The following is a 26,569-nucleotide window of genomic DNA, read 5'->3' on the forward strand; positions in this document are numbered from 1 at the left end:
TTGGTATCGATGTGATACACAGTTCCCAGTATCGCCCACATTGCACACACGTCCATTTTCTACTGCTTGTCCCTCTCTGGTCGCAGGGGTTCTTTTTAAACGTCACAATATTTTTGTGTGCAAATGTTCGAATTCTTCTTTGCAAACTTCGACTCGTATGTTCACCTTTGATGATGCTGCTCTGCCAGAGAATAAGAGCATGTTGCAGGTTGGATGCTTGGCCCACCCTGGCGGCTCTGCTCCCGACTTGGATGTGACAAGAACCTCACTCACTTCCAGGTTCTGCTCCCGACTTGGATGTGACAAGAACCTCACTCACTTCCAGGTGCATGATGGGAAGTTTACTCTTTCCTTCTAGTTTGGAGCGGCAAGTACAAGACGAGGTGGAAGTTTACAACTTTAATGAGAAGAAGTGAAGGCAGCACAGAGAAGACGACTAGAAAGTGAAAGTAAATAAATAATAATACAGTAATAATCAAATAGCACCATCATGTGATAAATACACAACCAGAACCTTCCTGATGACACATTTAGACTCAAAACCTTCTTTAAACATTTCCTGATCATCAATCCAATGTTTTCTTCTTCACTTCCTTGTCCAAATATGGTCGCGGCCTCTGATTTTTCGGTGGCAGAAATCAAAGGCCGGGGTTTTTGCAGGTGGTGTAGTTTCCTGCCAGACCAGCAGGTGGCGCCTCCACTCGGGTGTCAATTGAAGTTGGCGACGGTCCAAAGGTTCCGGTTCTGGGAGCGTGGGTTCAGTTCTTGGTGGCAATGAGGTTCTGGTACAGAGGCTTGACCACCACGTGGAGCAGCAGGGAGCCGTCCAGCAGGTAGTCTGAGGAGCGGCGGTAGAGGTCGGCCTCGGCCAGGAAGTCGCCGTTCTCCTCGGTGCTCTGGTGGAAGTTGTACACGTGTTTGACCAGCAGACGACCCTGCTGCCGGGCCAGAACCAGGACCGTCTTCTGGAAGCTGACGCCGGCAAAGTCGGCGCTGGAGGTGGCGGGCGTTATGATGATGCGGGGCCACCCCCCTTCCGCCCGCGTGGGCTGCATTGCGCCTGTTTCCGAGTACATGGGCCTCATGCTGAGCGGCAGCCAGCGCGGGGAGAACAGGACGTTCCAGGTGACTCGCTTGGCGGCGTCGTGACCGCTGGGCCCGAGCTGCGTCTGGAAGCTGGTACTGCGGTCGTCTCGGGTCGGGTTGTTGATGACCCAGGAGGACCCCCAGAGCGGTGCCAGGTAATTCCTCGGCACGAAAAGGCTGCAGTTGACATCGAAGAACTTGGCCATGTGCACCGGGGAGGCGGAGTGGAACTGGTAGGACATGTAGAGCAGGTCTCGCACCGACTCCTGGTAGCGGGCCAGAACCGCCGACTGGGTCTGCAGTCGGAAGAGCTCACGCGGCGGCATCATGGCGTATCGCACGGCTCTCAGCGTGTTCTCCACCGTCAGGCCATCGGGGCGGTTGTGGGCGATCCAGGCCTCCAGCGCGGCAAAGAGCTCCATCTCGCTGTGCAGGACAAGGTCCGAACGCTGGAGCAGCAACATGAGCAGCTGGCTACTAAGCCCCGCCCACTCTGCACTCTGCATGACCGATGACAGGTTCCAGGCCAAATACCGGAGGCAGCTGTCACTCAGAACCGCGTCGCCCGCCTGCACAGCGTACTCGTACCACCCCGCCACGTGGCCTGAGGGCGAGTCCCTGGCCAGGTTTTGGGTCATGTAGCGCGTGAGGCCCTGCCGCAGCGCCGCCACCTGGTACTTGCTGGCCAGCTGGTGCAGGGGCGTGGCCTGGTTCAAACGCAGCAAGACGTCTCCGCAGTAGAGATACCTGCGGGAACAGAAAGCGGACACTCAGCGAGCCCGGCGGAGTGTGTTCACTTGCCCTCACCTGATGAACTTGTCGAAGACGGCGGTGCAGTCGGCGTTCTCCCCCAGCGTCAAGGTGCTCCCGTTTCGGCCCAGCAGCAGTTCCTCGAAGACGGGACTCTGCAGGGACAGAACCAAGGCATGGGCCGGGATCAGCTTGACCTCGTCGGCGTCGGGCGTCACCACCCGCAGAGTCACGTCGCTGCCGTTGCCCTGAAGAAGGAGCGCCTCCAGGCGCTGCACCAGCGCCAGCGGGTGGCTGATGGCGTCTACGCCGCCGCTATCTTGGCCGTCGTCCACCCTCAGCGGGCCTGGAACAGCACAGGGGGAATTGAAACATCCGCAGCCGGTTGTTGTCCAGCTGGCTTAGTGGGTCATTGATCTGCCTCGTAGTGGGTCACATTTAATTGTATCGACTGAAGTATTGATCTAGCTCAGCTAATATCTCTTTGGACTTTGGACTTCTGTCCTCTGAAAACACTCAAGTAGGACAACTTGGTGAAACTTCCAGGAGACTGCTAGAACCCACAGATCTAAACCAGACTTGGCTCCATCCAGACTTGGATCACAACCTCTACTGGGTTGTGGAAACATCTGCATTGGTAGAAAAATAAGAAGGCTGTGGACTTACCTGCTGCGACCGCCTGCAGAACCAGGAGCAACATGCACACCAGTGTCTCCATCTTGTCCTTCTTCTTCTGTGCACGTCGTGCCGTGCTTGGAGGATGCGACGGTTGGACTGTGTGCCTCAGAGCTCTCGCCACACACCGGCGTCATCGCCCGTTGGGCGGAGCCAGAGATGGAGATGGGAGGAGGATGCGGGCGTTAAGACCGTTGACACGTGACCTCTGGTCTCCAGTCGTCTGAACAGAAGACTAGCGGGTCAAAGTCTTTCAGGTGACCCACTGAAGTCCAAGGTCACCATGGCAACACACAGCTTCAGTGTAGAGCTGCGCAAGTGGACAACATAGATCCATCCATCCATCCATCATCCAAGCAAGAAACCTGACACTTTTTACACAGGTTGTAAGGACAGCCTGCGTCCACCAGGTGGAGATCAGTCTGCAGTCTCACTTTCTACACTTCTTTCAGACTTTGTGTTCGATCTTCAACTCTTCACGACTCTTCTGTACTTCGAGACTCTTCTGTACTTCAAGACTATTTTGTACTTCAAGACTCTTCTTTACTTCAAGACTCTTCTGTACTTCAAGACTCTTCTTTACTTCAAGACTCTTCTGTACTTCAAGACAGTTTTGTACTTCAAGACTGTTTTGTACTTCAAGACCCTTCTTTACTTCAAGACTCGTTTTTACTTCAAGACTCTTCTTTACCTCAAGACTCTTCTTTACTTCAAGACTCTTCTTTACTTCAAGACTCTTTTTTACTTCAAGACTCGTTTTTACTTCAAGACTCTTCTTTACTTCAAGACTCTTCTGTACTTCAAGACTCGTTTTTACTTCAAGACTCTTCTGAACTCCAAGACTCTTCTTTACTTCAAGACTCTTCTTTACTTCAAGACTCTTATGTACTTCAAGACTCTTCTGTACTTCAAGACTTTTCTGTACTTCAAGACTCTTCTTTACTTCAAGACTCTTCTGTACTTCAAGACTCTTCTGTACTTCAAGACTCTTCTTTACTTCAAGACTCTTCTTTACTTCAAGACTCTTGTGTACTTCAAGACTCTTCTGTACTTCAAGACTCTTCTGTACTTCAAGACTCTTCTGTACTTCAAGACTCTTCTTTACTTCAAGACTCTTCTGTACTTGAAGACTCTTCTTTACTTCAAGACTCTTCTTTACTTCAAGACTCTTCTGTACTTGAAGACTCTTCTGTACTTCAAGACTCTTCTTTACTTCAAGACTCTTCTGTACTTCAAGACTCTTCTTTACTTCAAGACTCTTCTTTACTTCAAGACACTTCTGTACTTCAAGACTCTTTTGTACTTCAAGACTCTTCTGTTCTTCAAGACTCGTTTTTACTTCAAGACTCGTTTTTACTTCAAGACTCTTCTTTACTTCAAGACTCGTTTATACTTCAAGACTCTTCTTTACTTGAAGACTCTTCTGTACTCCAAGACTCTTCTTTACTTCAAGACTCTTCTGTACTTCAAGACTCTTCTTTACTTCAAGACTCTTCTTTACTTCAAGACTCTTCTGTACTTCAAGACTCTTCTGTACTTCAAGACTGTTTTTTACTTCAAGACTCTTCTGTACTTCAAGACTGTTTTTTACTTCAAGACTCTTTTTTTATTTCAAGACTCGTTTTTACTTCAAGACTCTTCTTTACTTCAAGACTCGTTTATACTTCAAGACTTTTCTTTACTTGAAGACTCTTCTGTACTCCAAGACTCTTCTTTACTTGAAGACTCTTCTGTACTTCAAGACTCTTCTGTACTTCAAGACTCTTGTGTACTTCAAGACTCTTCTTTACTTCAAGATGTGAAGGTTGGACATGATATTAATCTTCATGAGAATAATCAATAAGGACGATGGTATTGTCAATCTGGCAGCAGCGTCCTCTTGTGGCCAAGACAGGCACTACGTCATCGTTCACTGCGGTTCATTGACAGCTGAGAAATTTGCATATGCAAATGAGCAAGACAGTTCACGCAGAAGTATTTATTTATTTTTATTTGTATTTTATTTTGAATGAATAGAAGCGAGTGCTGCAGGGATAGGCTCCACCCCCCGCACCCCCATGACCCCGAGAGGAACAAGCGGTAGGAAATGGGTGGATGCACGTCAGCTTTTCTCCAGCAGGTGACGCTGCACACCTGTCTCCTCCTTGCCAGGTGTGCGTGCGCGTGCGTGTCCTCCTAAAGCGCGCCATGCAGGAGCGTCAGATCTTCATTCAGCTTCCGTTCAGCCTCCTCGGGAGTTCACTCTCCAAAAACAAGAAGAAGAAGAAGAAGAAGAAGAAGAAAAAGTGAGCTGAATTGGATTCCAAGTTTTCATGTTTCCCCCCCACGCGGACTGATCCAGGTAGGTGATGATGGCCGTCTCACAAACAGGAAGTGGACAACAACAACAGGACTTTATTGTGTCAAGTGACAGGAAGTACAGAAGCTAATGCTAACTGCTAGGCGAGCCACTGCGTTAGCATATGTTGTTAGCCGTTATCGTGGTGACGTCATTCACGAGGAACGCACGCCGAGAAGAATGGCAATCATGCCAAGGTGCATGGTCTCCATGGCAACGGTCCTCGGGCGGCCGCAAGGTCAACAGAAGCTGCAACATGTCAACATAAGCGTGTACAATATTCATGTTTTGGCTTTGCAACATCCACTCTTTACACAAAGTGAAATATTAACATCTCTGCGTGTACGTGTGTGTATGTATGTGTGTGTGTGTGTGTATGTGTGTGTGTGTGTGTGTGTATGTATGTGTGTGTGTGTGTGTGTATGAGTGTGTGTGTATGTATGTATTTATGTATGTGTGTATGTATGTGTGTGTGTGTATGCGTGTATGTATGTGTGTATGTGTGTGTGTATGTATGTATGTATTTATGTATGTGTGTGTATGTATGTATGTATGTATGTATGTATGTAGGTGTGTGTATGTATGTATGTATGTATGTATGTGTGTGTATGTATGTATGTATGTATGTGTGTGTATGTATGTATGTATGTGTGTGTGTGTATGTATGTATGTATGTATGTATGTATGTGTGTGTATGTATGTATGTATGTATGAGTGTGTGTGTATGTATGTATTTATGTATGTGTGTATGTATGTGTGTGTGTATGTATGTGTGTATGTGTGTGTGTATGTATGTATGTATTTATGTATGTGTGTGTGTATGTATGTATGTGTGTGTGTATGTATGTATGTATGTATGTATGTGTGTGTATGTATGTATGTATGTATGTATGTGTGTGTGTGTATGTATGTATGTATGTATGTGTGTGTGTGTATGTATGTATGTGTGTGTGTGTATGTATGTGTGTGTGTATGAATGTGTGTGTGTGTGTGTGTATGTATGTGTGTGTGTGTATGTATGTATGTATGTGTGTGTGTATGAATGTGTGTGTGTGTGTGTGTGTATGTGTATGTATGTATGTGTGTGTATGTATGTATGTGTGTGTATGTATGTGTGTGTATGTATTTATGTATGTGTGTGTATGTATTTATGTATGTATGTGTGTGTGTATGTATGTATGTATGTATGTATGTGTGTGTATGTATGTATGTATGTATGTGTGTGTGTGTATGTATGTATGTATGTGTGTGTGTGTATGTATTTATGTATGTGTGTGTATTTATGTATGTATGTATGTATGTGTGTGTGTGTATGTGTGTGCGTGTGTGTGTATCTGTGTGTGTACATCTGTTTGTGCATCTGTGTGTGTGTGTACATCTGTGTGTGCGTACATGTGCATGAGTGTATTTGTGCGCGTGTATCTGTGTGTGTGTGTCCGTGTGTGTGTGCGTGTATCTGTGTGTGTGAGTATCTGCGTGTGTGTGTATTTGTGAGTGTGTGTACGTGTACATCTGTGTGTGCGTGTGTGTGTATTTGTGTGTGTGTGTACGTGTGCCTGTGTGTGTGTGTGCATGCATTTGTGTGTGTGTGTGTGCGTGTATCTGTGTGTGTGTGTGTGTCTGTGTGTGTATGTGTGCGCGAATGTATCTGTGTGAGTATCTGCGTGTGTGTATTTGTGAGTGTGTGTACGTGTACATCTGTGTGTGTGTATTTGTGTGTGTGTGTGTACGTGTGCGTGTGTGTGTGTGTGTGCATGCATTTGTGTGTGTGTGTGTGTATCTGTGTGTATCTGTGTGTGTGTCTGTTTGTGTGTATGTGTGTGCGAATGTATCTGTGTGTGTGTGTGAGTATCTGCGTGTGTGTGTATTTGTGTGTGTGTACGTGTACATCTGTGTGTGCGTGTGTGCGTATCTGTGTGTGCATGCATTTGTGTGTGTGTGCATCTGTGTGCATGTATCTGTGTGTGTGTATCCGTGTGTGTGTATCTGTGTTTGTGAGTGTGTTTGTATGTGTGTGTACATCTGTGTGTGTGTGTATCTGCGTGTGTGTGTATTTGTGTGCGTGTACATCTGTATGCGTGTGTGTGTATGTGTGTGTTTGTGCGTGTACATGTGTGTGTGTGTATGTGCGTGTGCTTGTGTGTGTGTGTATCTCTGTGTTTGTGTGTGTACATCTGTGTGTATCTGTGTGAGTGTGTGTGTGTGTGTGTGTGTGCTCAACATGCGTTTGTGCGTCCAAACAGGAAGTGGTGCTCCAATGGCCACCAACGTGAGTCGTCCCCATGGTTGCGGAGTGGGCGTGGCCTCCTTCTACTACAAGTTGTGCGACCTGGACTCGGCGTGGGGCGTGGTCCTGGAGGCGCTGGCGGCGGGCGGCGTGGTGGTGTCTCTGGTCTTCTTCATGGCGCTGCTGGCCCTCGTGCCTTTCACCCGAGACAAGAACCGCAGGGGGTCGGTGGCGCTGCACGCCGTCTTCCTGGTCTGCACGGCCGGCCTCTTCGGCCTGACCTTCGCCTTCATCGTAGGCGAGGACTTGGCCACCTGCGTCTCGCGCCGCTTCCTGTTCGGCGTGCTGTTCGCCGGCTGCGCGTCCTGCCTGCTAGTGCAGGGCGCCCGTCTGAGCGTCTTGGCCAGGACCAACAGCGCCCCGCCGGCGTGGACCTGGTGCGTGGGCGCCGCGGCGCTTTGGGCGGTGGAGGTGGTCATCAACGCCGAGTGGCTGATCATCACGGTGGCGCGTCAGGCGGGGGCCCGGCCCTGCGACGTCCCTAATCCGGACTTCGCCATGGCGCTGATCTACGTGATGCTCCTCCTCGTGGGCGTGGTGGCGGCCGGCGCCAGCGTATTGGCGGGAAAGTACACGCAGTGGAAGACGGAGGGCGCTCGAGTCCTCGCCAGCGGCCTCCTCTCCGTGGGGATTTGGGCTGCGTGGGTGGTCATGTACGTCTACGGGAACTCGGAGGCTTCCTGGGACACGCCCACGCTCGCCATGGCCCTGGTGGCCAACGCCTGGGTCTTCCTGGTCCTGGTCACCATTCCACAGGTGTGCTGCTCGCCCGGCGACGATCCCGACTTGGGAGCCAACTACGGCGTGGACTATGAGACCATCCTGAAGGAGAGGAACCCTCACATCTTGTTCATGGAGAACAAGACCTTCTCCATGGATGATCCGCCCGCAGGTACGCCTTCTTTGACTCCGCCCACTTACAACTTAACACACCTGGAACCTCCATTCATCAACTTTAACAGGGTCTACAGACGTCACACATGGGACTCTTTAGTGAGTAAGAATAGTTTTAGAATTGTTGTTAACCTTATAACCAATGCTCGGAGTGATGAATGAAAGATCATTTCGAGTAAGACCGCTATGGATGGCTAGAAGACGGAACGACACTTCTACGTCCGGTTGAAAGCTCAGTCCAAACAGTAAGTGTTAGCATATTAGCTAATGCTGATGACGCTAGCTTGATCACATTATGATAGCACATACAAATATGCATGAAACACTCCTACAGACGGTTTAGTAAGTATGAATTGTTTTATTTATATTGTAAAACTTACCGATGTCGCTTTTAGTGATGAATAAAGAATCCATACAAGTGGAAACGCTACGGACAGCTAGAAGACTGAATGGCCCTTCTACGTCCGGTTGAAAGCTCGGTCTAAACAGAAAGTGTTCGCATTTCAGCTAATGCTAACGATGCTAGCTTTGTTACATTACGATAGCACGTAGAACATGTATGAAAACAATCCTAAAGACATTGGGACGCTTTAGTAAGTTAGAATAGTTTTAGTTATATTGTAAAACGTTACTTGGAGTGATGAATGAAGACGAGTAGTAATGCTATGGATGGCTAGAAGACTGAGTGGCACTTTTACTTCCGGTTGAAAGCTCCAAAAGAGCGAACTTGTCCAAAAGATGGCATCATAACACAAACAATAACCCAGCGATTACGTGTATTTGCTCCTTATTTAAAAAAAAAAAAAAAAAAGCGAAGTAAAATCCATAAATTAATCATGGTTCAAAGGGTAGGAAAAAAGTAGCGGCTTATAGTCCGGAATTTGCGGTATTTCTTTATTAACTATTGAGTATGCGCTGCCCTGCCAACACAGAAGTCCCTTTGGTGCCCTCACACATGATCAGAAATCACCAAACACCTTAATAAAAATAATAATAATACATTTTATTTGGTATAGCGCTTTTATGAATACTCAAAGACGCTTTACAGGATAAAAAATGTACATATAAAACAGTTGAAAGTAATAATATAAAATACAGGAAGTACAAAAACCTTAAGTCTAACAAGCACATTGTGACTAAGATAGAGACTTTCCAAAGTCAAGTCCAGGTGAGAGAGGACGATAAAAAGCTGGCAGACACAGGTGTGTGTTTGCCAGACTTGAGTTAACCAGTGACCAGGAGCAGGAAGTCAACAAACCTTCAGTTTGTCCTCAACCTTCCCGTCCAGTTAATGTCTAACTGGCCGTCTCCATGGCGACCTGCTGTCTTGTGTTCCAGGGTCCAAGCCGGTGTCCCCCTACAACAACTACAGTGGTCACGCGAGGAGTGGCGTGTACCAGCCCACCGAGCTGGCCCTCATCACACGGGCCGGCACCGTGAGTTCTCACCTTCCACCTTCCACTTCTTCACATCACCACGCCGACATCTTTCTTGTCCACACAGAACCCGCCCGGCTCCACCATTCCCAGAGTCTCCGCCCACTCTGCGGACATCTGCACTGGCTCCACCCCCTCGCAGCACGAAGACACGCCGAGCGTTGTTTATGCAAATGGAAGCAGTGTAGGTGTCTCCCTGCTTGTTACCATGGCAACCCAGTGACTTGTTTGTGATGTCTCCCTGCTTGTTTCCATGGCAACCCAGTGACTTGTCTGTGATGGTGTCTCCCTGCTTGTTACCATGGCAACCCAGTGACTTGTCTGTGATGGTGTCTCCCTGCTTGTTACCATGGCAACCCAGTGACTTGTCTGTGATTATGTCACCTGCTTGTTACCATGGCAACCCAGTGACTTGTCTGTGATTATGTCCCCTGCTTGTTACCATGGCAACCCAGTGACATGTCTGTGAGGTCTACATGCATGTTACCATGGCAACCTAGTGATTTGTCTGTGATGGTTTCTCCCTGCATGTTACCATGGCAGCCCAGTGTCTTGTCTGTGGTGGTGTCTCTTGCATGTTACCATGACAACACAGTGACTTTTCTGTGATGATGTCTCCCTGCATGTTACCATGACAACCCAGTTATGTCTGTGATAACATGTCCCCTGCTTGTTACCATGGCAACCCAGTGATATGTCTGTGCTGGAGTGTCTCCCTGCATGTTACCATGGCAACCCAGTGACTTGTCTGTTATGTCCCCTGCATGTTACCATGGCAACCCAGTGAATAGTCTGTGATGGTGTCTTTTTGCATGTTACCATGGCAACCCAGTGATTTGTCTAAGGTGTCTCCTGCATGATGTTACCATGACAACCCAGTGACTTGTCTGTGACGATGTCCCCTGCTTGTTACCATGGCAACCCAGTGTCTTGTCTATGGTGGTGTCTCTTGCATGTTACCATGGCAACACAGTGACTATTCTGTGATGAGGTCTCCCTGCATGTTACCATGACAACCCAGTTATGTCTGTGATAACATGTCTCCTTCATGTTACCATGGCAACACAGTGACTTTTCTGGGATGATGTCTCCCTGCATGTTACCATGACAACCCAGTTATGTCTGTGATAACGTGTCTCCTGCATGTTACCATGGCAACACAGTGATATGTCCGTGCTGGAGTGCCTCCCTGCATGTTGCCATGGCAACCCAGTGACTTGTGTGTGATTGTGTATCTACCCTTGCTTGTTACCATGGCAACCCAGTGACATGTCTGTGCTGACGTGTCTCCTGCAGGGGTGTGTCCTCCACAGGACGTCTCAGTGGTGAACAAGTCCACTTCCTGCCTCATCATCCTCGTCATCTTTAGCTCCTCCCACTTTGGCTTCTGACAGACATGTAAATATGTTTTCATTCTTCTGCAGCAGGGGTGTCCAAAGGGCAGCCCGCAGGCCACTTTAAAAAATAAGACTACCAAAAAATAAAAAATAAGTGGAGTAAAAGAACTAACAAGCAAAATGTAACAAAAAAAGTTTCAACATTCAAACTAATCAGTGGTGTGGCGTCAGGACCAGCAAGACCTTCTCTGCTGGTCTAACATAACCAGAATTACTCATCTTAATTAAAAATAAGAGTAATTTTGTATTTACTTTCCCTAAATATGTAAAAGTATTCATATTGTCTTCATGTCATATTATGCTCCTTCCAGCGATGTTGTTTTATAGTTTATAGAGCTTTTATCCAATCAGAATTCAGCTAACTTTTGTTGCCCTGCTGGACCAAATCTGCCTTCAGAATCAACAATGCTGGCATCCGTGCACTGTAAGTGAACAGGGACATACAGTTGATGGATAATTGCAAAAGCCAATCAGATCACGCGTTGTCAGTAAGGACTTCTAGCTGGCCTCAGGCAGATATATATTGTGATGTTATGAACTCCATTACCCAGCATGCCACAGTAGGTTGTTGAGTGTATGTTTTGGATGAGCACCTGTGGAGTAAACTTGAAAAAGTCAGCCAACACGCCTCATCTGCAGTTTTAATGACGAGACAAGACATATATTTGCAAGGCCATTTTCAAGAAGGATATTTAAAGAGAAACTACATCATGTCGGCCAAAGCTAGCTCAGCTGTCCATGAAATGGACATTTAAAATGTTTCTTGTCATTTTAATTTTGACTGTACCACATAAGATATGTTTTAATTGCTGATGCGGGTTTATTGATTTTTAAATGCGCCAGAAAATAACCCATTTTGTGCAAAGGCCGGTTGTGCCTAAATGTGTTCCTGTGTAGTATTTCTCCAGCAATGTTCATGTGGGGACATCAATGATGATCATTGGAGAGGTCATCATTGAAGTGGCACATCACTGACGGCCTAGCTGGGAAACGCACGGCCCGCCACTGAAAATAATAAAACAAATATGACAAGCAGGTTGTTTTTTCCTTTTAAAGAATAATAATAAATCAAAATCAGTGTCGTTATGAATGTTTGACCTATTCATAACTCTCATTACTTCACATCAAATAATACACTTGAGAAAATATTGAATATTTTTTCTTTTTGCCATATACATAAAACAATGTAATCTAAAACTTTGTTTTTAATAAAACTTTTTAATCGATGGATATTTCTAAGGTTGATCTACAGCAGGGGTCAGCAACCTTTTAGAAAGCAAGAGCTACTTCTTGGGTACTGATTAATGCCAAGGGCTACCAGTTTGATACACACTTCAATAAATGGCCAGAAATAGCCAATTTGCTCAATTTACCTTTAACTCTGTTATTATTAATAATTAATGATATTTATCTTTGTGGAAACACTGATCATCTTAATGATTTCTCACATTAAATATATATAGAAACAGATAAATATTTTTATAAATATATATCGACTCTTTAAAATTCAAAATTCAACCGAAAAAAAGAAGAGAAAAAATAGCTAATTCGAATCTTTTTGAAAAAATTAACAAAATAATTAGTAATGTTTCCTGATTAAGATTAATTTTAGAATGTTGATGACATGTTTTAAATAGGTTAAAATCCAATCTGCACCAAGCTTGGACCAAGCTATGTTTCTAACAAAGACAAATATTTTTGGGGAATTTTAATAATAATTCATTTGAAGAAATATTTCACAAATATTCTTCGTTGAAAAAACAGAAGCCAATATGAAGAATTCAATTAAAATGTTTTTATTATTCTTTACAAAAAAAAAAATACTTAAACATTGATTTAAATTGTCAGAAAAGAAAAGGAAGGAATTTAAAAGGTAAAAAGGTATATTTATTTAAAAATCCTAAAATCATTTTTAAAGTTGTATTTTTTTTCTAAAATTTTCTTTCTGAAAGTTATAAAGTAAAAAGTTAAAGTACCAATGATCGTCACAGAAGCAAAGTAAAAAAAATAAATGAATTTATTTAAACGAGTGAAGATCAAGTCTTTAAAATATTTTCTTGGATTTTGAAATTCTATTTGAGTTTTGTCTCTCTTAGAATCAAAAATGTCCAGCAAAGCGAGACCAGCTTGCTAGTAAATAAATACAATTTAAAAAATAGAGGCAGCTCACTGGTAAGTGCTGCTTTTGAGCTATTTTTAGCGGGCGACTCATCTGGTCCTTACGGGCGACCCGGTGCCCGCGGGCACCGTGTTGGTGACCCCTCGTCTAGATATTTAGGCGTTGAAAATAAAACAATAAAAAATAATGACTGACTTATTTTTAGCGATTAATGGGTGGAATTGTTTTGGATCTTAAGGACCTTTTAGTGTGATTTTCTTCTGAAACTATTATTGCTGGGAAAAAAACAAGGAATCAAAATGAATGTTAAGAATGATTGTGATATTAAGGCTGCAATGACTTCACATCAAATATTACACATTTTGTGTCTTTGACAAATAAATAAATAGTTTTTCTTTGCCAAGAAGGAGATAAAATGTTTATCATCTGAGATTTATCTATTGATGTTTTAGCCTTGAATGTAAAAACATGTTTGACGCTTTAACGACTGACACCCTTTTTGAGGAGATACGGTATAATTATGTTATTGGTTAATAAAATAAAAACAATGCAAATGGCCCCCACATGTCACGTTTGGACACCCCTCTTCTTATTCCCAGCAGGATGAGTATTTATCTGATGGACTAGGAATACTTTGTGGTGTAGCAAAATAAAAGTGCTTTCAGACATGTCTTGTCATCTTGGATGTGGGCCTGATGGGACGCCATGTGGAGGTCAGAAGAGGGGGGGCCAACATTGATCGTGGGCTTCCCGCTGCGTCGGGCTGCAGGGGACGAAAAACGTATTCCGGTCCCGCCGCACAACAGACACGCAAACTCCTGGGTGGACACGCCTGAGAACTGCCTGAAATGTGTTCCAGCTTCAACTAGGATGCAGAGACGGCAGGTAAAGTGCAGGTAAACACCTATAAAAACCTAGTGCAACAGGGAAGTGCACATAAAGGCCAAGGAATGATCTTACTGACGAGGCCGGCTTCCTGATTGGCAACCAGGGACAGGTGCAGCTAATTGCCAGTCGGAGACAAGCCAGGGGGCCGGCGCTCCAACCATAGGCGGGCTGGGGGGAAACAGGAAGTAGAACTGAAAATAAGAGCGCTGGAAAGGAAACCTGTCAACAATCTTCACTGGTGAGCTGCGCTAGCCTGCGAGCCCACAACTACACAATGCCAACTCATTGTCCAGCACAGCTCTTAAGGCGTTACCAAGTGAAGTTAAAACAAGGGACTGTGACACAGTTGCTATGGCAACTAGACTTTGTTTGATTCCTGTTCCCACCACAGGAAGTAAGATGGCACCTGAACATTCTTGTCTGACTGACCATGTTCAGCAGGAGGAAGAAGGTCAATGTGCTCTTTGTGCGCTCGCCACAAAGACGCTTCTGTGAGGACACCTCCACGCATCGCACACTTCACACACACTCTGCTGCGTGGCACACAACATACACAACGTAGTACACAACGTAGTACACAACATACACAAGTCAGACAGCATGGCACACAACGCACACAATGTAGTACACAACGTAGTACACAACATACACAAGTCAGACAGCATGGCACACAACATACACAATGTAGTACACAACGTGGAACACAACATACACGTGTCTGACAGCATGGCACACAACGCACACAACGTAGTACACAACGTAGTACACAACATACACAAGTCAGACAGCATGGCACACAACATACACAACGTAGTACACAGCGTGGAACACAACATACACGTGTCAGATAGCATGGCACACAACATACACAATGTAGTACACAACGTAGTACACAACATACACGTGTCTGACAGCATGGCACACAACATACACAATGTAGTACACAACGTGGAACACAACATACACGTGTCTGACAGCATGGCACACAACGCACACAACGTAGTACACAACGTAGTACACAACATACACAAGTCAGACAGCATGGCACACAACATACACAACGTAGTACACAGCGTGGAACACAACATACACGTGTCAGATAGCATGGCACACAACATACACAATGTAGTACACAACGTAGTACACAACATACACGTGTCTGACAGCATGGCACACAACATACACAATGTAGTACACAACGTGGAACACAACATACACGTGTCTGACAGCATGGCACACAACGCACACAACGTAGTACACAACGTAGTACACAACATACACAAGTCAGACAGCATGGCACACAACATACACAACGTAGTACACAGCGTGGAACACAACATACACGTGTCAGATAGCATGGCACACAACATACACAATGTAGTACACAACGTAGTACACAACATACACGTGTCTGACAGCATGGCACACAACATACACAATGTAGTACACAACGTGGAACACAACATACACGTGTCTGAGAGCATGGCACACAACATACACAATGTAGTACACAACGTGGAACACAACATACACGTGTCTGACAGCATGGCACACAACATACACAATGTAGTACACAACGTGGAACACAACATACACGTGTCTGACAGCATGGCACACAACGTAGTACACAACATACACAATGTGGGACAAAATTCACAGCGTGGCACACAACATACACTGCATGGCACACAACATACACTGCATGGCACACAACATACACAACATAGTACACAACATACACAGCGTGGAACACAACATGGGACAACATACACAGCGTGGCACAACATACACTGCGTGGCACACAACATACACAACGTAGTACACAACGTGGAACACAACGTACACGTGTCAGACAGCATGGCACAGAACACATACAACATAGTACACAACATACACAATGTGGAACACAACGTGGGACAACATACACAGAGTGGCACACAACATACACTGCGTGGCACACACCATACACAATGTGGGACAACATACACAGAGTGGCACACAACATACACAACTTGGCAAACAAAATACACACAACGTGGGCCAACATGGCATGGCGTACAACATGCACAGTGTGGCACACAACATGACACGCAACATACAGAGTGACACACAAATAACACAACATGGCACACAACATACACAACATGGTACACAACATACACTGCGTGGCACACAGCATACACAATGTGGGACACAACATACACAGAGTGGCACACAACATACACAACTTGGCAAACAAAATACACACAACGTGGGACAACATGGCATGGCATACAACATGCACAGTGTGGCACACAGCATACACAACAGAGTGGCACACAACATACACAGAGTGGCACACAACATGACACGCAACATACAGAGTGGCACACAACATACACAGAGTGACACACAAATAACACAACATGGCACACAACATACACAACATGGCACACAACATACACAGAGTGGCACACAACTAACACAACATGGCACACAACATACACAACATGGTACACCGCCATGCTAGTCACTGTTGTTGTGTCCTTGGGCAAGACACTTTACCCACCTGCTCCCAGTGCCACCCACACTGCTTTAAATGTAAAATTAGATATTGGGTTTCACTATGTAAAGCGCTTTGAATCACTAGAGAAAAAGCGCTATATAAATATAATTCACTTCACTTCACAATGTACACAGAGTGGCGCACAACTAACACAACATACACAACATGGTACACAATGTACACAGAGTGGCACACACACACACACACAGAGTGGCACAGAAGAGGACAAGAGCAAAAGAGGACGTATTGTGTGTCAAGTGTTTGGAAAGATGCACATTGTTGACACAGTTGTGTGGCGTCACCTCGACATTATCCCAACATTCCAACATGGCTGACTGGAGGTCAGACATGACATCTTTTCACACTGACACATTCCTGACATTCCTCACAAAGGTTTAGTTGGAAGACAACATTTGGATCCAACTGCTGCTGCACTTTCAGGGAACATGGAGGAGGAAGCAGGACTCTGTTTGACTTCCTGTTCAGCAGCACGACACATGCTGGGACTCTCAAGGCTGACCTGAGATCAGTGAATCAGGTCCAAACATCCATTGAGACTCTCAAGGCTGACCTGAGATCAGTGAATCATGTCCAAACATCCCTTGAGACTCTCAAGGCTGACCTGAGATCAGTGAATCAGGTCCAAACATCCCTTGAGACTCTCAAAGCTGACCTGAGATCAGTGAATCAGGTCCAAACATCATTGAGACTCTCAAAGCTGACCTGAGATCAGTGAATCAGGTCCAAACATCCCTTGAGACTCTCAAAGCTGACCTGAGATCAGTGAATCAGGTCCAAACATCCCTTGAGACACTCAAGGCTGACCTGAGATCAGTGAATCAGGTCCGAACATCGCATGAGACTCTCAAGGCTGACCTGAGATCAGTGAATCAGGTCCAAACATCCATTGAGACTCTCAAGGCTGACCTGGGATCAGTGAATCAGGTCAAAACATCCATTCATCCATTGTCTACCGCTTATTCCCTTTTGGGGTCGCGGGGGGCGCTGGCGCCTATCTCAGCTACAATCGGGCGGATGGCGGAGTAAACCCTGGACAAGTCGCCATTTCATCGCAGCCAACCATCCATTGATCCTCTCAAAGCTGACCTGAGATCAGTCCAACGTCAATCACCTTTCGGTGTGATGGAGCTCGCCTTTATTCTGAGGCCCACAGCCCTCTCGGTATCTGGGCTGTGTTGCCACGAAGGCGGCTTGCAAACATTGAGGTCTGCAGGGAGCAAAGAGTGTGAAAACAAACACACCTCACCTGGGGGTGGAGGTGTGGGGGCGTGGTAGGTGTTGCTGAATAACAACACCTGAACAAGATTTACTTTCACCATGAAACAAGCTCTTATATTAAACCTCGTTTAGCCTTTTTAGAACAGGCACGTATAATTAAGACCCCTTTTGGTAATCACATATTTAAATCTATAAGACTAACTTTTTAGAGACGCCAGTGTTTTTTTTTACAGGTGAAGGAGAAGACTGTACTAAACAAATTGACCATAGTGACCTCTGCTGGACATTATTAGTAAATGCAACCAATGCGTTCGTTGCCGCCCACGCTCTTACGTCACGAATGCTGGCGTGCGTGATTGGTTAGATTACTTTACTTAGGACCAATCACTGCCTTTGTTTACAGACTTTTATTTCCGGCACAATGAAGGGACGCTTCCAAGAAACCTACTTTTAGCCAAGACACAGTTCTAAATAATACTAATAATAATAATAATAATTGCAGGCAGACATTGTTGTGCACACCATGGTTTATTTGGCTGTCGGTGCGGTGAGGTCCTCGGTGTCTTTACGAAAGGTTAGTACTTAAGGTTACCGTTAGCCGCTAAGGCTAACTGACTGCTAGCACGAATGCAGCAGTTTGATACAAAGTAACATTACGCACATGTTAGGACTTTAAATGTTCCTTATTGACGTCACAAAGTAACATTACGCACATGTTAGGACTTTAAATGTTCCTTATTGACGTCACAAAGTAACATTACGCACATGTTAGGACTCTAAATGTTCCTTATTGACGTCACAAAGTAACATTACGCACATGTTAGGACTTTAAATGTTCCTTATTGACGTCACAAAGTAACATTACGCACATGTTAGGACTTTAAATGTTCCTTATTGACGTCACAAAGTAACATTACGCACATGTCAGGACTTTAAATGTTCCTTATTGACGTCACAAAGTAACATTACGCACATCTCAGGACTTTAAATGTTCCTTATTGACGTCACAAAGTAACATTACGCACATGTTAGGACTTTAAATGTTCCTTATTGACGTCACAAAGTAACATTACGCACATGTCAGGACTCTAAATGTTCCTTATTGACGTCACAAAGTAACATTACGCACATGTCAGGACTTTAAATGTTCCTTATTGACGTCACAAAGTAACATTACGCACATGTTAGGACTTTAAATGTTCCTTATTGACGTCACAAAGTAACATTACGCACATGTTAGGACTTTAAATGTTCCTTATTGACGTCACAAAGTAACATTACGCACATGTCAGGACTTTAAATGTTCCTTATTGACGTCACAAAGTAACATTACGCACATGTTAGGACTTTAAATGTTCCTTATTGACGTCACAAAGTAACATTACGCACATGTCAGGACTCTAAATGTTCCTTATTGACGTCACAAAGTAACATTACGCACATGTCAGGACTTTAAATGTTCCTTATTGACGTCACAAAGTAACATTACGCACATGTCAGGACTTTAAATGTTCCTTATTGACGTCACAAAGTAACATTACGCACACGTCAGGACTTTAAATGTTCCTTATCGACGTCACAAAGTAACATTACGCACATGTCAGGACTTTAAATGTTCCTTATTGACGTCACAAAGTAACATTACGCACATGTTAGGACTTTAAATGTTCCTTATTGACGTCACAAAGTAACATTACGCACATGTCAGGACTCTAAATGTTCCTTATCGACGTCACAAAGTAACATTACGCACATGTCAGGACCTTAAATGTTCCTTATTGACGTCACAAAGTAACATTACGCACATGTTAGGACTTTAAATGTTCCTTATTGACGTCACAAAGTAACATTACGCACATGTCAGGACTTTAAATGTTCCTTATTGACGTCACAAAGTAACATTACGCACACGTCAGGACTTTAAATGTTCCTTATTGACGTCACAAAGTAACATTACGCACATGTCAGGACTCTAAATGTTCCTTATTGACGTCACAAAGTAACATTACGCACATGTCAGGACCTTAAATGTTCCTTATTGACGTCACAAAGTAACATTACGCACATGTTAGGACTTTAAATGTTCCTTATTGACGTCACAAAGTAACATTACGCACATGTCAGGACTTTAAATGTTCCTTATTGACGTCACAAAGTAACATTACGCACATGTCAGGACTTTAAATGTTCCTTATTGACGTCACAAAGTAACATTACGCACATGTCAGGACTCTAAATGTTCCTTATTGACGTCACAAAGTAACATTACGCACATGTCAGGACCTTAAATGTTCCTTATTGACGTCACAAAGTAACATTACGCACATGTTAGGACTTTAAATGTTCCTTATTGACGTCACAAAGTAACATTACGCACATGTCAGGACTCTAAATGTTCCTTATTGACGTCACAAAGTAACATTACGCACATGTCAGGACCTTAAATGTTCCTTATTGACGTCACAAAGTAACATTACGCACATGTTAGGACTTTAAATGTTCCTTATTGACGTCACAAAGTAACATTACGCACATGTCAGGACTTTAAATGTTCCTTATTGACGTCACAAAGTAACATTACGCACATGTTAGGACTTTAAATGTTCCTTATTGACGTCACAAAGTAACATTACGCACATGTCAGGACTCTAAATGTTCCTTATTGACGTCACAAAGTAACATTACGCACATGTCAGGACCTTAAATGTTCCTTATTGACGTCACAAAGTAACATTACGCACATGTTAGGACTTTAAATGTTCCTTATTGACGTCACAAAGTAACATTACGCACATGTCAGGACTTTAAATGTTCCTTATTGACGTCACAAAGTAACATTACGCACACGTCAGGACTTTAAATGCTCGTTATTGACATCACAAAGTATTCATATTCGTAATAATCGTCCTGACTAAGACAAGAAAGACAAAAGGCGTTCGTAATTTGACCAGATGAGATGTGTGAACCATGAACGAGTTGTTTTCTCTTGCTAACTCCTGCTGACGTCACACTAACTTCACCAAATGTGTCCTTACTTGGTAAATGCTGACAGTAATTGGTGTTGAATTTGTTGTGTGCGACTCTAAAGAGGGACTTGAGTGACTAATTCGATTCCGAGTGACACCAATAAAACCGGGAGTCAGTCAAAGAAGACGAACACTACGTAATGTCCACTTGGATTCAACGTTATTATTGTATTGTGTCAAGTTTACATATAGCCCTGCGATGAGGTGGCGACTTGTCCAGGGTGTACGCCGCCTTCCACCCGATTGTAGCTGAGATAGGCACCAGCGACCCCAAAGGGAATAAGCAGTAGAAAATGGATGGGAAGTTTACATATAACATTGTAATATTTCAATCAATGTTTAATTATATAGCCCTAAATCACCAGTGTCTCAAAGGGCTGCACAAACCACAACGACATCCTCGGTAGAGCCCACATAAGGGCAAGGAAAAACTTACCCCAGTGGGACGTCGGTGACAGTGAAAATGATGACTATGAGAAACCTTGGAGAGGACTGCATATGTGGGCAACACCCCCCCCCCCTAGGGCAGTGGTTCTCAATTTTTTTTCAGTGATGTACCCCCTGTAAACAATTTTTTAATTCAAGTACCCCCTAATCAGAGCAAAGCATTTTTGGTTGAAAGAAAGAGATAAAGAAGTAAAATACAGCACTATGTCATCAGTTTATGATTTATTAAATTGTATAACAGTGCAAAATATTGCTTATTTGTAGTGGTCTTTCTTGAACTATTTGGAAAAAAAGCTATAAAAATAACTATTGATTGAATTCTAAATAAAAATGTCTCCACATAGAAGTAATCATCAACTTAAAGTGCCCTCTTTGGGGATTGTAATAGAGATCCATCTGGATTCATCAACTTCCTTCTAAACATTTCTTCACAAAAAAATACATCTTTAACATCAATATTTATGGAACATGTCCACAAAAAAATCATTGCATTGTTGCATTTCTTTTCACACTTTATGAACTTACATTCATATTTTGTTGAAGTATTATTCAATAAATGTATTTATAAAGGATTTTTGAATTGTTGCTATTTTTAGAATATTTTTGAAAAATCTCAAGTACCCCTTGGCATACCTTCAAGTACCCCCAGGGGTACGCGTACCCCCATTTGAGAACCACTGCCTTAGGGGACTGAAAGTAATGGATGTCGAGCGGGTCTAACATGATATTGTGAAAGTCCAGTCCATAGTGGATCTAACATAACCCTGAGAATCCAGTCCAAAGTGGATCCTACATTTTTCATTGGATTTAAAAGCTTGTATTTTCTAAATGTTCGGCTCATTCCTGACACACTTGCTACTTAACAAAAACTCCCACATTCCCAGGAATGCCATATTTCCTCCTTCAAAATGAACAATTTTTCAAACTTCCACATTTCATAACTGATTTAAACATTCCACTCGCCCTGAAGCTCCAAACCAACTATTTTTACAAGTTGCAAAAAGTATTTGTTTGCCTCAAATTCACACTTGCACAAAAACGATTCACACCCGGGTCGTGATTTTTATTCAGTCCGATTCTAAAACAACCGGTATGTGTAATTTTCAAAATTTGATATAATTTAATACAAAAATATTTGTTTTTAGAGACCTGTTGAGACAAAGTTGCATGAAACATTCGATCCACATCCGTATTGTGATTTTGTTTCATCCCGATTCTAAAACGAATTATACTTTTCAAAATTCGATTAAAGAAAAAAAGATTTTATTTTAATACAACAAAACAATTGCAAAAAGTTGTGTTTAGGCCATCTCAATTAGGGATGCACGTCAAATTCCATTAACATCCGAATTGTGATTTTTATTCATAATTTTCCAAATTAGATTTTCAAAAAATGTTTTTACATTTTTTCTTTTTTACGATACATTTTTAAAAAGACGTGTTGAGACCATCTCCAGTAGGGATGCACAAACAATTTGATTCCCATCTGAATCGAGATTTTATTCAACAAATTAATATATTATTTATTTATAAACCAATTCAAAAAGACATGTTTGTGCCACCTCCATGCCAGCAGAAGCCATTTTGAACAGGTTTCAATGTAAGCATCATAGCAAACAACACACTGCATTTGGAGAATGGGTTTGAATCAGGAATTAGACTGAATTGTTCAGAACTGCATTTTCAAAAAAACAAAAATGTTAACTTATCCCGTTCTTGTGACCCCAGCTGTGCGCGACGACGCGGAGGTTGGCTCCACTCGCCCGGGTCGTCCGCCGCTCGTCCGCGGGAGCAGACCCGCCTGCCGCCTCCGCCTCCGCCCCGGCGGACAGCGGCCGTGACGGCGGCCCCCCCGCGCCGCCCACCTACTGCTGCATGAGCGGCTGTCACAACTGCGTGTGGATCGAACACGCCCAGCAGCTGCTGGCCTACTACAACGACGACGACGGCGAGGAGCGGGCGCTGGCCGCCATCGAGGAGAACGTCCTGGACGACAACCTGAAGGCCTACTTGAAGATGGAGATCAGACACCTGAGGAGGACGTGACGTCACACCTTTGGTCTTCCAGCTGCCTGATGGAAAAGAAGGCAATGGAAGTGAAATGTTGCAGATATTACTTCCACTCTTGGTTGTTGCACTTGAAGTATTTATTGTCTGCATCTCATTTAGGACTTTTAAAGTTGTGTTCTCAGCACAAGAGCTTCAAACTGCCTGTCACCATGGCAACAGTAGTCTGATTGTTAGGACTTCATTCAAAAAGTGTGCGCTCCTCATCCCCTCCTGAGTCGGCGCTGGTCAGAATTCACACGGGAATCTGACCTTTTAAACATAAAATAACACGTGTGCGTTCTTTGAATGAAATATTGTAGCGTGCAAGTGTGAGCAGTATTCTTTACCCCTGCCTTGTGTGGAGGATGTCATGAACACGACCGACACCAGGGGGTGCTGTTCCTGGTGGTAATGCATCTCTGACGACACAAAACATACAAATGACATCAATCTTTTCTGCTAATTGTCGAGCCCAGACACATGTTATAAGTAGACGCAGCATTGGCTGCTGTGACGCGAGAAATTGGGCCGCCATCTTGAAGTGGTGATGAGGAGCCGGCGAGCAGCCTAAACTGACAGTTGACAGGTAGAAAACAAAGATGCTAAACTGACAGTTGACAGGTAGAAAACAAAGATGCTAAAGTGACAGTTGACAGGTAGAAAACAAAGATGCTAAACGGACAGTTAGAAAACAAAGATGCCAAACTGACAGTTGACAGGTAAAAAACAAAGATGGAAAACTGACAGTTGATGGGTAGAAAACAAAGATGCCAAACTGACAGTTGACAGGTAGAAAACAAAGATGCTAAACTGACAGTTGACATGTAGAAAACAAAAATTCAAACCTGACAGTTGACAGGTAGAAAACAAAAATTCAAACCTGACAGTTGACAGGTAGAAAACAAAGATGCTAAACGGACAGTTGACGGGTAGAAAACAAAGATGCTAAACTGACAGTTGACGGGTAGAAAACAAATATGCTAAAGTGACAGTTGACAGGTAGAAAACAAAGATGCTAAAGTGACAGTTGACAGGTAGAAAACAAAGATGCTAAAGTGACAGTTGACAGGTAGAAAACAAAGATGCTAAACTGACAGTTGACAGGTAGAAAACAAAGATGCTAAACTGACAGTTGACAGGTAGAAAACAAAGATGCTAAACTGACAGTTGACAGGTAGAAAACAAAGATGCCAAACTGACAGTTGACAGGTAGAAAACAAAGATGCCAAACTGAGAGTTGACAGTTAGAAAACAAAGATGCTAAACTGACAGTTGACAGGTAGAAAACAAAGATGCTAAACTGACAGTTGACATGTAGAAAACAAAGATGCTAAAGTGACAGTTGACAGGTAGAAAACAAAAATGCAAAACTGACAGTTGACAGGTAGAAAACAAAGATGCTAAAGTGACAGTTGACAGGTAGAAAACAAAGATGCTAAAGTGACAGTTGACAGGTAGAAAACAAAGATGTTAAAGTGACAGTTGACAGGTAGAAAACAAAGATGCTAAAGTGACAGTTGACAGGTAGAAAACAAAGATGCTAAAGTGACAGTTGACAGGTAGAAAACAAAGATGCTAAAGTGACAGTTGACAGGTAAAAAACAAAGATGGAGTTCAGTCTTTTCCTGCTCAAATGAGCGGACTTAAAAAATAAGAATCTGGGGATTACTTTTCACAAGTAAGATTTAACATTAAAGTACTATTTGTTGTATTTTGTGAAAAGAATATTAGCACAGAGTTGAGAAGGAGCAAAGATCTTCAATAGTACTGAGATCCTAGCTGCTAGCAAACAAGAGTATGATCAGAATAGAATTGCTTGTCAATGAAATTAATTACTTTTAAAAATGTCATACTTGAATAACAAAGTAGAACTAAATAATGAAGATAAAGATTGTTCAAAATTCACCAGCTGCCACTGATCATGATGCATTCTCATTTTAGGCAAAGTGTAAGACAATACTCTGCCATGAGGTGGCGACTTGTCCAGGGTGTAACCCGCCTTCCGCCCGATTGTAGCTGAGATAGGCACCTGCTCCCCCCCGCGACCGCAAAGGGAATAAGCGGTAGGAAATGGATGGATGAGACAATACTTTCTTCACAGTATAATTGTAAGCAGGAATAAGTCTTCAAGTAACAATATTCAAATACTAACATTGTTGGCTAAGACAGAATTTGCTTTTGTTCTAAATTCAGTGAAAAAGATTGATGATTTTAGCTGATATAAAGACTTTCAGGTATGTTTATGTTGAAGTATTTTATCCAAAGCGACATACATGAAAAATACATATAAAACAATCACTGTAAACATGATCATTTAAGGGAAGAATGTAATATAAAATATCAAAACAAAGTGTCAAGACAGAATAAACTCTCTGCTGCTGCAGCAACAGAGATACAGTCTATAAGATATTTAGATATCTAATGTATTCATACATTGTTTATGTAGGACATATGCATGTACATATAACCTCATCATATTGTTTCTTCAATTTAAAAAAGGGCTGACCCTTCTCTGGGATTATATTCCCAGTTTTGATCTGGGACGTCTGCTCACTTATAGCAAATAAGAATATTCCATTACTGCTAAGCAAACTATGAATAATCAAACATGTGTCCTTTATCATAGCTCCACGTATGAGAAAAAAGGTGGTGAAATAGAGTGGTATTCAGTGAGGTAAGATGAATGAAATGCGCTGAGAGTTCATTGCTCCTGACAAATGAATTGCACTGATCACCACTCCAAGATGGCGGCCCCGCGTCTCGTCAGCACCAGTATGTTGTAGCGCTGCATGCTGCTACCCTTACAACATGTCTTTGGTCAGAACACGGCCAGTTACACTGGCTAATTGACATTGTAGAACAAGTTGTATTGGCACCGAAGCAAGTTTTGGCAGCAAATAATTTCAAACATTGGAAAAAAAACTTTGATTTTATTGTGTTTCAACGGTTTTTTATGATCGCTTCTTTTGTTTACGATTTCGATTCCTTACGTTTACAGTATGAAAATAATGGCAGTGTTCTAGCGCGAGGGGCGGGGCTTGTAACCACAAATTACCAGGAATTGATGAAGGTGGACCCCGACTTAAACAAGTTGAAGAACTTATTGGGGTGTTACCATTTAGTGGTCAATTGTACATAATATGTACTGTACTGTGCAATCTACTAATAAAAGTATCAATCAATCAATCAATCAATCAACAAGTTTAGCCGGAAGCAGTTGGTCTGGACTCGGGCACGCAAGTGAAACACAGCAGAGGAAGAAAGGAGGACCGAATCTTTGAATTAAGATTAAAAAGCTTCAAAACATGAAGTAATGAAACAAAAGGAGTTGTTTACATTTGTCTTGAGTAGACCTGTAAGTGTTGCTGTGGGCAGAATGTATTTGTAAACATG

The 26,569-nt window shown here is 43.3% G+C and overlaps 4 protein-coding genes across 4 annotated transcripts in view; 3 read left to right on the forward strand and 1 right to left on the reverse strand.

The window, feature by feature from the left end:
- Positions 1–391: 391 nt before the first annotated feature.
- On the reverse strand, positions 392–2,631 carry btbd17a (BTB (POZ) domain containing 17a). Its single transcript, XM_061877198.1, has 3 exons — positions 2,503–2,631; positions 1,894–2,182; positions 392–1,833 (listed from the first exon to the last, which is right to left on the reverse strand). Exons 1-3 carry the CDS (start codon positions 2,552–2,554, stop codon positions 759–761), a joined length of 1,416 nt encoding a protein of 471 aa, XP_061733182.1. The 5' UTR covers positions 2,555–2,631; the 3' UTR covers positions 392–758.
- A 1,958-nt stretch (positions 2,632–4,589) lies between these two features.
- LOC133535916 (G-protein coupled receptor family C group 5 member C-like) lies at positions 4,590–11,895 on the forward strand. The gene is made up of 5 exons (XM_061875966.1): positions 4,590–4,852; positions 7,093–8,028; positions 9,369–9,466; positions 9,534–9,650; positions 10,763–11,895. Exons 2-5 carry the CDS (start codon positions 7,107–7,109, stop codon positions 10,793–10,795), a joined length of 1,170 nt encoding a protein of 389 aa, XP_061731950.1. The 5' UTR covers positions 4,590–4,852; positions 7,093–7,106; the 3' UTR covers positions 10,796–11,895.
- A 6,164-nt stretch (positions 11,896–18,059) lies between these two features.
- Positions 18,060–23,503, forward strand: oxld1 (oxidoreductase-like domain containing 1). The gene is made up of 2 exons (XM_061875967.1): positions 18,060–18,228; positions 22,856–23,503. Exons 1-2 carry the CDS (start codon positions 18,178–18,180, stop codon positions 23,171–23,173), a joined length of 369 nt encoding a protein of 122 aa, XP_061731951.1. The 5' UTR covers positions 18,060–18,177; the 3' UTR covers positions 23,174–23,503.
- Positions 23,504–26,497: 2,994 nt separating this feature from the next.
- pde6gb (phosphodiesterase 6G, cGMP-specific, rod, gamma, paralog b) overlaps positions 26,498–26,569 on the forward strand; it is a 5,383-nt gene continuing 5,311 nt past the window's right edge. Inside the window, exon 1 of the mRNA XM_061875968.1 lies at positions 26,498–26,569. This exon is cut by the window's right edge and continues 1,348 nt beyond it. The gene's annotated coding sequence lies outside the window, so the exon portion shown is untranslated.

Source organism: Nerophis ophidion, linkage group LG17 (assembly GCF_033978795.1).
Source record: "Nerophis ophidion isolate RoL-2023_Sa linkage group LG17, RoL_Noph_v1.0, whole genome shotgun sequence".
Taxonomy (NCBI): Eukaryota; Metazoa; Chordata; class Actinopteri; order Syngnathiformes; family Syngnathidae; genus Nerophis; species Nerophis ophidion.